Source organism: Bombus fervidus, chromosome 3, assembly GCF_041682495.2.
Source record: "Bombus fervidus isolate BK054 chromosome 3, iyBomFerv1, whole genome shotgun sequence".
Classification (NCBI taxonomy): Eukaryota; Metazoa; Arthropoda; class Insecta; order Hymenoptera; family Apidae; genus Bombus; species Bombus fervidus.
Genome location: NC_091519.1, coordinates 18,882,103 through 18,894,770, shown reverse-complemented (window position 1 = coordinate 18,894,770; position 12,668 = coordinate 18,882,103). Strand labels below are relative to the sequence as shown.

The following is a 12,668-nucleotide window of genomic DNA, read 5'->3' as shown; positions in this document are numbered from 1 at the left end:
TGAAAAGGAAAATTTGATATCTTTTGCCTCGTAGTTGTTTCGTCGTGTCGATGGAATAGCCGAGTTTCTTCCGGAAATTACACGAGGCACGATTGCACCGAACTTTTTCCCAATATTCCATCGACACTCGACGATCGTCGCTTCAAACGCCACTCGTCTTACGTTTCTGCTCGTGACTACGAAGTATCGCAGCGTAATCGCAACAGCAGGAAATGTAACGTAGAGTGGAAAACAGCGTATCTCACAGGAAGCTTTCTTCTTATTACGGAAGGATGAGATAATTGGAGCGTTACTCGCCGCCGAGTGGTCGCGATTTTAATTGCGCGAAACGCACAACGAACGAACGTAAAACTGGCACAGAAACTGGCTGCCACTTTGTTCGACCACGCTTCTCCTCTTACAATTAGTAAGAAGCGGAACGAATCCACTATGGGTGATCCCACTGCCATGGAAAATGTTTCGCGGAATATCGGCGAACGATCGTGGAACGAAGACTCGACGAAACGTCGGTTTACACGGAAACGATCAACGAGCGATCGAGCGTAGAAACGACGGGATCAGAAGCTGGATCCGAAGGAACGACATTGTCGTTTATTGGCAAAGATGCGGGTCCGTCGGAACTTGCATTTAATTGCTTCGTTACCGTTGCCACTCTTGCTCGTTTCCAGCCGAGCAAAAAGCAAAGAACAACGCGAACGGAGGATGGCGGAGGGGGAGAGGGAGGAGACAAGAAGCGATGAATGAAAACGAAGCGGGCAGTGAATGGTATTCCGCGGCCGCGAACCACCGAGCATAAAGATCGTCGTTACGTATCCGTGTTTATGTCGCGTCCCAGGCCGGTTCTTGTTAAAACGCGAAAGGGTTAGAGAAGAGGAAAAAGCTCGTTACGTCTGGACCGTCTACGGTGTCGCGATTAATCTTGTTAATAGGGGAAGATAACGAACGACGGACAGTCGATTAGTCTCATTGATTAATACGCCTCCGATAAAGGCTGATCGATTAGCTCTTGATTAAACAGCCCCTTATCGATGCTGGAGCGTTTCCAATAGCCTCTTGCTTCTTGCTCTGTTTGTTTCGATAACGTAACGATAACGGTGAGAACGTCGCTGCTCGTAGTACAACGATCAATTATTACTCGCACTGCTAACGACGTTGCGTGGAGCATCGTTAAACTAGACTATCGTGAAATTTGTCTAAACATCTGGCCGATCGTTGCGTCCAAGTATCGTCGATAATTTATCTTAATTACCGAGAAACGAGTCGGCAAATAGTTTTAAACGATCAGCTTTTGCAAAGTGCAAGAGATAAGGTTTATCGGATTGGATCGCTGCGAAGGTGTACAGAGTGTCTTGTTTCGATCAATTATCGGAAATATTTTGAAAGGCGCGATCGGCAGAAGAAACTGAAAAGCGTAAATAGATTAAAAAAAAAAGCTGCAGCCCTCTGCGCTATCGATCAAGCTCGTTCCACTCAACGTGCGAGTTTCAACGTGCAGCGACTCGCAACTTTTCCATCTATTCTTCAGCGATCGTTCGATAACAACTTCGAGTTCGAGCTCGTTCCAAATTATTCACGCTGTTATGGACGAAGAGACGCGTCCGAGGGCCGATGTAAGGCTTCCTCTCGACCTTCTGCGTCGGTTGTTACGGTAATTCCCGCGCCGGACCAATGTGGTCGAACGGCAGCAAAACCCGTGGAAGCCGTCGATATCACGGAATAAAATAAGATCGCGGAGGAGGAGGAGGAGGGCTCGTAAACGCGAAACGTACAAGACTCCGATAACGATAACGTAGCCGCATAAAGGCATCCTGGCTAGTTCCTGATCGGATAATATTTGCCAAGCGATCGTCGCGATTTATCTGAAATTTACGTATACGCGTCTTGACCTAACCTTACCTTTTCGTTCGACCGACCGCCCGTTTTACCCCAGACTCGATCAGCGTAGAAATTTTTATCGATTTTGCTCGCAAGATCGTTTCGATTTACAGCCATACCGACCTTCTAACGCGTAAATACCGTATTAATTCGGATATTGAAAACGTAGAGCATCGACCACGTACGGAGGATAATTTTACGAGGAATCTTTTTCATCGCCAAGCAGAGTCCCCGACAATGTTAAAATAACGGAGGAATTACTGGATGGGAGATGGAGCTCTTACGCTCGATAATGACGGTATTTAACAGCTATTGGCGAGAGAAGCCCCGCGTAATATCGAACGGTGAGCGAGGTAATAAACGCAAAGCGGCCACTTCTTGCCTTAAAGTCGTTTAATCCTATTAAATTAAAATGCCTAGCCACCGGCCGAAACGGACGACCGCGTGGGAGCGAGAGTGGGATGATACAACGTTCAAATAACAAAAGGACGAGAATAATCAATGGTGGATATCTTCTGGTATACGGACAGAGGTTGTTTGCTCGTTTGCTACCGCGACAAACCAGGGTCTCGCTCGTCAGATAGTCGGTGAATTAACACGCTTCTTGGTAACGAGTACACGGTCTACATCGTGTCCTCCCTTCACGGCCGTAGTCCCTGGGATTTGTAACGGAAGGATTCGGGGAGACCCAGCTTATGTTCTATGATTAATTCTCAGTCGGTGTGTTGTCTTGCGATACACTTGCGATACAAGACTAATCGTTGGCTTTTCGACGATAAAACGATATCGTCGATACGACGAGGTTGAGGGGTTCGTTCGTTGGAAATTTATCAACGACCCGACCAGCGACCTATCGGTCGACGATTAAGAGCGAACGTAATTCTAGTTCCTAAACAGCAAAAACAGTCGCCGGGTAAGTTAACTTTCGCGTCATCATTTTAGAGGGAAATTCTAGAAACTCTATTCAATGCCACGCAGCAGGCAATAATACCGCCAAGTTTATCGAAGAACATTTTCTACCGTATTGCCGATCTTCGCGAAGGTTGTAATACGAGCTTCCGTTCGTGATTCCACCGACGTCACGCTTTTCTCTGGAATATGCATTACGAATTAGTAACAGACGCCCACGAAACTGCTTCGTGACCCGTCCGATTTATCCCAAACACCCACCGATGTTACGCGAGAAGAAGAGACGGGTTTCTATGGACCGACCGCGACGTTCTTTTTCCCTATGGACCGGTACGTTACGCAAGCGAGCGAGACACGCCGATTCGGCACATCGCGTTCGTCCGTAACTTTCGTGTATTTGCAACAAGGCCAAGACCGCGTGGAACGTCGTTAGAACCAGTCTTTCGAAACGACGTAACGCGTTTTCCTTCTCGCTCAAAGCTACCGAACTAGGTTGAATTTATCTCTTATTTCGCTCTCTGCGAATCTTTGTCCAAATCGAATCTCACGTTTCAATCTCGGAAACCTTCGTGTCTTTTTTCTTCCTTCAACTTCTTTCTCTTACCGTCCCTTTCCCCTTCTCTCTTCTTGCATAATTTCTTTCTATTCTTTTTCGCCTACACGCCGTCTTAAACGGCGACTACACGAAGATTTAATACGTCGCGAGAACGGTCGGGCAAAGTAATTACCTACGCAACTTGGAGCTTAAGTTTCAGGAAAACTAACGGCAACTTGTGGACACCAGGGCCGGAACTTCTATTTCACCGAGCGGCGGACATACGTTTCCGTCTGTGCGGCCGATAACGCTCTCGTGTAAACGAGGCAAACGGAGACGGCGCGGCTTTTACGCGCAGATTTACCACTATCGCGCGCCCATTAAATTTACGTCCATCCCGGTGTCGCCCTTTTTTCCGCCGAGCTAGCCCTCCCACTCGCCCTTTATTTCAACTCGTCCGCACGAGTGGGTGTGTGTCGTTTTCCCTGCGCCTCGATTCACTCGAGCCGCCTCTCTCGCAGACGTTTTGCCAACAACCGTCCGCTCCATCCGCCAAGAAGAGTAAAGAGCGTCGTTCCGCCAGCAAAGATCACAGAGGTTTTCGTTCGCCGCCGCGATTCGCCTCGTCGCTGTTCGAGCTCGCGTCGTTCTCGTCGCGTATACATTAACGCGACAGATCACGTAGGAGGAATCGTCCTTTGTAGGAAACGCCACGTTGCTTCGCTTCCCTTGGATTTTATCGTGGCTACGGAAACTAGCTGGTAAACCAGGATCAGGCGCGTAAAATTAGACAATTTGTTCGTGTTTCTTGGTCGCTGTTCTTCTTTCCTCTCCAACGAACTACGAAATTTCTCTAACTTAGATGAGATTGCCAACGACGCTGAAACGGATGGCAATTGGATAAAAGCGGAAAGGATAGGAATAGCGAAAACATAAAAGCAACTCGTCGGTAAATTTTTGCAAAATTTCAAAATCAAGCGCGCGATTGTATCTCTTTTTATTATCGATATTTTCCTTCTTTTCCGGACGTCAGACGACGAATGCATAACGCGAGCTGTTCGAACATAAATATTCGTTCGAAAATAAACCTGACAAACCATCGCTGTCCAGGGAGTTGGACGACGAAGACGTAAAACTTGGTGGAAATGAAAAGCCGAAGGACGGCGGCGAAGGGGAGCGCAGTTTCCTGCGAGTTCCGCTAGCTTGGGAATACTTGAAACTTGTGGCAAGTCAACGAGGACAGGCAGGCGAGTTTGAAACGATTGAGAAGTTTGAATTTCAATTTGAAACTGACGGAAGAGATTCGTCGGCCAAGTGCTGGAAATCGTTGCGAATAGTTTTTCCTCTCTCGTTCTACGATATCGTCGTTCGGTGCAAGTGCGAACAGGACGAGCGAAAGAAGAGGTAAATTCTCGGAACTCGCTCGTGACGATCAACTCGATCGGGCGCATGGAAATTTGACGTAACTCGGCGAGAGGCACCTCGAGCGTCGCACGGTCCAGCGAGCGAGCAACGGCTAATGCACGCGTACAACGCGCCCCACCGCGCTTCGTGTAGGAGTAGAAAGTTGCTATTGTGCCTGGATCTGGTTTTATATAAATAGCTGCACTCTCGGGGCTCGATCCGTGCCTCGAGTTTCCGCCGAATAATGAAATAATACGTTTCTCGTTAAATCGCTTTACCATCTTCTCCGAAGGAGGTCGTCGTATTACGTCGTCGCTAATTTCATCGAAAACGACGATCGATCGATCGTTCGCTTATCTCCGTTCTCCCGTCGATAATCCATTGCTTAGGAAGGCTGAGCGCGCAAAAATAAACCCGCTCCATCTCGTCTCATCTGATCGTGGTGAATATTTTTTATCGCCTCGGGGAAATTTTCACAACGCGATCGTCGAGTTGACCCAGAGTCGATGACTTTTCCCGTCGAACGAGCAGTAGGAGCGAACTGCTTGAGATTCACGAGTTGCAGATAGAAGAACGGTCGTGGTGGTTTATCGCGGTCGTCGCTGATGGTTCTCGCGCGTTCATCAGACGAGTAACGGCCCGTCATGCGGTGACCCGTTGTTTCGATGGAGAACGCGCACTCGAAACGTGCCAGGCATTTCCGTGGAACGGCGCGCGAGCAATATCGGCGAGTCGAGTGTTTTTCAAACAAGAGGAGAGCGAGCGAAGGCCGTCTGCCGCGAAAGTTTCCGCTGCGCTGCTTTTCCCTCGATGCACCGTATTTTCGTGCCCTCGTTTCCTCGCAGGGCCGAATGCGGCGGTCACCTCGGCGATTCAAGGTCGAGTCAACGCACGCTAACATCTCCTTCCCCAAATTCCAACGTGTCAAATTGAAACGCGTGTTTGCCCGCGAACGAATCGCCAAATTCGCTGCAAAGTGGCGAATACAAACGTAACGTTCGACATTCGATTCGATTTGCCTGCTGTTCCCTGGCAGCGACGAGGGTCAGTTGGCTAACAGCGGTTTCGCAACAATCGCGTTTCACGGAAGCCTCGCGGCCCCGTCCAATTCACCGAATAGCCCGATCGGACCAACATATGGCTAACGGTGGCGGGTCGTGGACGTTGGAGGCCACGCGGCCAAGCTTCGCGTTGCGCGTGCGGTTGCAGAGCGCGAGCCAGCGATGCTTGTTCGCGCCACTTTTTCCCCGAACGGATCGGCTTGCGCTCAATTTGTTGCCATAAATAACGTAGAAATTCAGGTAGACGAAGGAGAAGGGGAGACCGGGGGATCGCGTACCGGTCTCTCTGGATCTAGTCGCGGTTTCAGCTCACGACGAGGCAAAACCGCTGCTCGATCGTCCAAGTAATCTGTTGGAAGCGTGTCGTACGGTCGATTTCCCTTTCAGATCGGCGATCGTATATCTCTCGGGCCGGCCGCGTGATTAGAATCGTAAAATCGTCGTGTATCGCAGCGGACAGCCGGAGTCGGTTTTATGGACGCTCGTTTTACGCTCGCCCCACCTAGCCAGCGTCGCGGTTACGTGCGTGTCCGCGCGCGCGCCTTACCGGTTTTCTCGATTTCTGCCATCCAATACGACCCGTTATTTCGTCATGGATTTAGATACGCGAGAAACGAGCCGTTTCTTAACGCTGCCCACCCAAGGACGGCTCTTTGCAGCTTGAATCGCGACACATCGATATCGATAAGGTATCGAAGCGTTGCCCCGACTTTATCGCTTATACTCTCGCGTACACGTTGCACGGTTTTTCTTCCCAACGATGTTTTAATGCCTCGACTCTGCGTAAAAGCCGCCGTACTGCGAAGAAACGTAACGCTCCATTTAGAAGGAACGAAAATGACACGATTACCTCGCTAACACTTTCACCTACCGCGAGCGTATCTGTACCACGCTGAACTTTACTCGATGCTGGGTGAGCCGCGTCCATCGACTTTGTAAATTCAAAACCGTGTTTTCAACTTTCTCTTAAAAATTCTACGTACGTTTCTTCGTTCCACCCTCTTGCGATAAATACGCGTACGATAGCGAATTACGTGTTTATTTTTTGGAAAGATCCACTCGGGCGCGGCTGTTTATTTGGAATTTCCAGGTAGTCTGTTGGTCGAACGAAACATCCTGAAAACAAAAGTGATCCGCGCGATGAAAAGACCTCGAGCAGATATCAAGGTATATAGGCTACTAGGTCGAACGTGATTCTTCTTGGTTAATCGCGGTTTCTTCGTCCACGCTTTTCGTCCTCGTTCTGGTCATTGTCGCGCAAGGATGCTACACGTTCGCGTCGGTTGGAAGTAAGTCGTGGCATCGATGCTCGGAAGGCTGAACCAGCGACGCGTCTTTCCTTTGGTCGATAAAAGTCGGCTGTACAAAAGTCGATAAAAACCGCGAAATCGAATCTCCGATGGGGAATCGCGAAGAAAAAGCCGATCGTCGATGTGGCGATACGAGAAAACCGATCGCGTCGAGAAACTCTCCTCCTATTCCCGGTCTATTTCTTTGCGTCCGATCGTTATCCGCGCAGGAATCTCGTCCGAAACCGTTTCGCTGTTTTCTCCGGATCCGGGGAAATTTCGTGGGAACGAGCGAACCGGGAAGATCGTCGAGCGAAAACGCTCCTCGAGGAAATGTCGCGTAGAATCGTACGGCGGAATCGATGGCTGTGATCTCTTCCGAGTCGCTTCGGCGATTCGTTGGTATCGTTGTGTGAAATTTTCGTCCTAAGTATTATATTTATATCGGGAGAATAGCTGGGAATATACTTGCACGAAAGTGGAGATCGTTAACGTTGGTGAGAGAAGAAACGTTTGAAACTACGTATACGCGAAGCCACCTGCAAACCGATGATACAAGGAAAATATTTAATAAGTTTAATTACTTCCCGGATTCGCGGCGGTTCTGCCGGAAGTCGATAAACGAGCTATAGCAATTGTCAGGGTAACCGTCGAAACAAAAGGCAAGGAAGGCGTTAATCGCGGTTTCGGTTCGAATGGATTCGCGCAACTTTCCTCGGTGATCGGATGAATGGAAAGGGGACAAAAAGAAAAAAGAAAAAAGAAAAAATGGACAGGGAAAATTAATTTCCTTAACGAGATTTCGAGCCGCGCGATTAAACGTGGCAGAGACGTCGACCGCGATATTCTAGCGAGGATAAATTATACGCGAAGCGTGGAGAGGTTCCTCGCGACGAGCAGTAGATCGGGGGCAAGCAAAAAAACGTGGAAAAAGAGCTTATAGAGGAAACGGCCGATAAAAATGGCCAAGTTCTTCGCGTCTAAGGAATCCCGCTTGGCAAGGTCGGGAAACGACCTAGCCGCCGGCTATGGCACTCTTTTGCCTTCGTATTGGTACGCGAACGCGCATCTATTTCCACGAGTGCTCGCGCTAGAAACACGACCTAACTCCTCTTCGCCTCGTTTCGCGTCGATCGCGATACGAACGAACAGCTTGCTACCAATTAATTGGAAATTTACAAAACTCGCGAAAATCTATCTATCTGTCGTATCGGCTATCTGTCTAGGACGCGAACAGTAGGAATATCACTATCGAATAATATTATTCAAAGAATAAACTGGAATAGCCGAAGATTAACGTAGCTGCGTTTCCAGATCGACTTCGTTATCCGGTTACGCGTGCGTTCCAATAATCTTACATAACGTCGGGGAAGTGGCGAAGTAGAGTTCTGCTATCGCCTGGCAACGGTCGAGGCAAAGCGGACTATCGAGAACATCCGGACGATTTCGTTTTCCATCTGAAAACTAGCTGTAACCAGGCTGTAACCCGTTGACAGCCGATGAAAACTCGGATGCGAATTTTAATTACGCCTTTCTCTCTGGCTCGTAGATCGAACTGTCGCTTTCGAACACGGATCCTGGCATTGTTCCGCGAGAACCGCTGTCTACCGTTCCTCTCCGATGGACACGTTGAACCTTAACGAGGTTGCAGCGATAGCGATATTGTTAATTGTTCGATCAAACAAACGCCGGTACGCTGCTAGTTCTCGCAGCGTGGTCTATCGTTCGATCTCACCGCGCTGCAGAACAAGTTCCACTCGTTAGCGATCGGATACCGCGCGCAAATATTTGCAGCAAATATGAGCGATCGCGGAGCCAGAGGGAATCGCGCGACCTTTCCGGTCAAAGCTATAGCGTTATCGTTTTTAACGCGAAGAGACGCCGAACTCTGTGCGCGCTCGCGACCGAAATGCTGTCGTCTCGCTTGTGTTTTCATCGCGTTCGACGTCACGCTCCGAATGGAAATTCCAAATGGAAATAATCTCCGAACGACTCTCTCGCCGTCGAGAGATTTACTCGAATTTGTATTCGAACAGGGACACCTGGCAAACAGAGAGTTGGAGGTTGCATCGGTAGTCGCGTGGAGACGTTTCTCTCGCAAACTGCGTTAACCCTCGTTTAAATATCAAACGAGTTAGACGACGCGGCGTATCGGGACGAGAGCTCGCCGTGAAATTTACAGCGCGAGGTCGCTAGCGAAACGTTCGAGGAAAGCCGATAAAATCGGGTCGTTCGAGCACAGCAGCAGTTAGGATAATTAGCTAGAAGCTAGAGTCGCGGTGAGACGAAGGAAATTAAGTTGGCACGATCGAAAGGTTCGCTCTCGCGTTTTCGATACCGGTCGGAGTCCGTTTCAATTTTCCAGATCTGGGGAAACGTCGCCGATGAATCTGAAACACCTTTTCGATCGATCGTACAAAGCACGCCTTTGTCCCGTTGTTCTTTAGAACGCCTCGATATTCTATGCGGAGAACGTTCACGCGACAGGCTATTGGAACGCGACGTCGCTCGATTTCCATTTATTTCTACCGTGTATTATCGTCCAGAAGGCCACTCGGTCGTCCTCTTTGACGCATCGCGCGCGTCACGTTGCCGCAAAACGCGGCGTACGTTACTTTTTAACGAACCAACCGTTCTCTTCTCGGTACACGATTCTAATTAAGTTTCAACGAAATTCTGTTGGAAAATTTAGCGAACCAAGCGGGTCCCACCGACGAAACTCGAAGATGCGATCGTTTCCACTCTTGTCGAAGTTTCTCGCAGGAAACGCAAAATTTGACGCAACTTCCAGTAACTCGATTAACGGTCTTAGGAAAAGGCGACTTAATAATTGGTAGAACGAACAGCGTTAGGCCACGAGGCTTAGTATTTCTAACCGTCGCTCGCGGTTCTACAGCGTCGCAGACAGATCGTCTTATCTGCTCGACGGAAAATATACGACGTATCGACGAACATGTCGCGTAAAATAAAAAAGAGAAATCAAAGACGAAAGATAAAAGATAAAAGTAAAGAAATAGAAAGAGAGAATTTATTTCTTAGCACTCGGTTTACTACGATTCACTTCTAAACTCCAGACGCGACTTTTCAAGAGCGAAGCTCTTACAACTACTTGACTTTCGGCAGAATCCGATTCTCTATCTTTGTCATCCCTCGATATCCCCACTATCCACGCGTTTGTTAGGCGTTTTCGAACATTCGGCGACATACATCTTTATTTCCTTCATCGTCCGAAACGCGGCCTGGTCCCCGATGCGGACTGAGATGTGCTTGATGTTACACGATCGTAGACGCGAACGGTGGCGTGAGCCGAGCGTAGTGGTGGTCGTCTCCCCGAGAAGACAAAGAAACGATCGAAGGGCAATCAGTCTCGTTTGAAGATTCAAACGACATACATCGAGAGGTCTGAGGATTGAAATTAAAGTCGCTTGGTCTAACGAATTCATCGAGAGATATCGTAAAGTCGGGTGGAATTTCTGTAACGCGTTAACTGTAATCATCGCTAAATAATTTGCGACGTTTTTACTATTGTATAATTTATCGTTAAATATACAAGTTATATCAACCTGTTGATACGGTGTTAAATTCATTGGACTACTTCTGTTATCTTAACCGAAAAAAGGGTCGATTATATAATACGAATCGTAGCGAGAATTTACGCCTCTCGCTGAAGCGTTTTCCACGCGACCGCGTCTCTCCGCGAACGGTCGTAACAGAGAGGTAGGTGTAAGAGGCGAAAGCAAGAACGTCGTCTGGAATGTTTTTAAATCGACGGTAAACGTCGCCACCGATTCTCCTTACCTGTAAAGGCGAATTGACACAAGGAATTACTCGGGAAGACTATTAAGTCGACTCTGTCTGTCGAAGATGAAACAGGAGGATTCTCGGAAGACGCCGGCTGTTCCCGTGGAAGTACTCGAGGCTAATTGCCTCGGAGCTCGATCAGCATCTTCCCTCGGGGAGGGTACATTACGGCGCGAGAAGGAGGCACGCGTTTCTTCATAAATCTTCATTCGCGAGGTGTCGTTAGCCTGTAAAATAAAACGGGCAGCGTGCGCCAACGAATGATTAATCGCAACGGACGTCGTTTGTTACGCGGACACCACGGAGAAAATAGTAACACGGTTGCGTAATCCGAGTCTCGCGTTGTTTGGACTCGGCAAATTACGCGGACGTGTCTAACGTGGCGAGACGCGACGAGAACAACGTCGCGACCGGCCAACGATCATTTTTTAACCCTCGTTCGCCATGTTCCCCGCCCTTTCCTTCTGTTTCGCGTTTCATTTCGTTTCGTCTCGTTCCATTCCCTGCCGATCTGTTCCGTTAGCAAGGTTGCTCCTGTCCGTGTCACGGCGAAGATTAACGCGCCACCACATCCATCACCCTCTATCTCGTAACTTTCTACTTGGAACAACGACCAACGACCGGCGTCTTAACTCCTAATCGATCGTTATCGTCGGATTTGCCGCGATGCTTCGCTGCTGCGTTGTTCATCGGAAGAAGACTTTCTTCTATCGCTTTCGTCGAATTACGTCGTCGAGGTTTTGCCAAAGGATATTAAATCGGATATTTGTCACGACTCGTTACCAAGCATTTCGCGTTATACGTCTCTCCGCGTAATTAGATCTATCCCTGGTACGAATCTATCTGGTACGAACGAGACGCTTTGCCTCACCGTTCCAATTCCATCGACGAAAAAGATTCTTCCGTAGAAGACGAAGAATCAAGAAACGATATCAACAGCTGGCTGCAGATGTAGCGCAGTCGCGTAATTAAGAAAGAAGGAGAGTCGTTTATGGCGCGGAATGCAAACGACTTTGGACGGCGCGTAACTATCGCCGGTTAGATGAGATCTAGAAGAGTGCCAGGGTCGTTCTACGGCCTCCTATTCCCGATCGAGACACTCGTCGACCGATTTTTATTCCTCCGTTTTCGCGACGATCGTGTGTCTCGAGAACGCGTCTACAGCGATCGCGTAATAACTTGTGGCCGGAGGAGCGGTAGACCGACTCGTTTCCAGCCAGTTCGTTCGTTTCCCGCGTTTATTTCCCTCGCCCAGTTCCCTCCATCCATTTGTTATCCTTTCACGATGACAAGGCGTGCGCCTGTTTCTTGTTACAGGTGAGTCAGGACACGGGGAATTTTTCCGACATTCCTTCGGTCGACAGATGTGAGTAACGGCGGTTCGAGTTTCCAGCTTTCCCGAAACCGACGATGCTTCTCAAGCTCGTCACACGGTCGGTAAAGACAAGTAAGATAAGTACGTGTCTCGGCCGATTCTTTTCAATTGCAGCAACGCGCGAAGCAAATGTTATTTCGTCCATAACTGGATTCGTTCTGACGATGATAAAATTTCGTTAAAATTTCAATGATATCGGAAAGGTCAACGTCGCGGAGAGAAGAAAAGCAGTTTGGCTGTACGCAAATTACGCGGCGAAAGCGCGATAACTCGATGGTGAATTGGCAGGCGGTACGTTCGCATTAGGATTCGCTTCTTCCGCTCTACGACTTGGTGCGTATAACGGACAGGAAACTACGAGCGTGTACATCCGGAAGCGTTGATGCGCTCAATGCCTCCCTTCCGGTGGTACTACGTCG

At 48.8% G+C, this 12,668-nt stretch overlaps 1 protein-coding gene across 3 annotated transcripts in view; it reads left to right on the top strand.

The window, feature by feature from the left end:
• LOC139998427 (uncharacterized) overlaps window positions 1–12,668 on the top strand; it is an 82,465-nt gene that overhangs the window by 39,300 nt on the left and 30,497 nt on the right. Inside the window, exon 2 of one of the 3 annotated variants that reach the window (XM_072022946.1) lies at window positions 12,192–12,307. The exons of the other annotated variants lie outside the window; for them this stretch is intronic. Coding sequence (XP_071879047.1) covers window positions 12,285–12,307 — 23 coding nt within the window. The 5' untranslated portion in view covers window positions 12,192–12,284. The remainder of the gene's footprint in view (window positions 1–12,191; window positions 12,308–12,668) is intronic. 3 annotated transcript variants of the gene reach the window in all.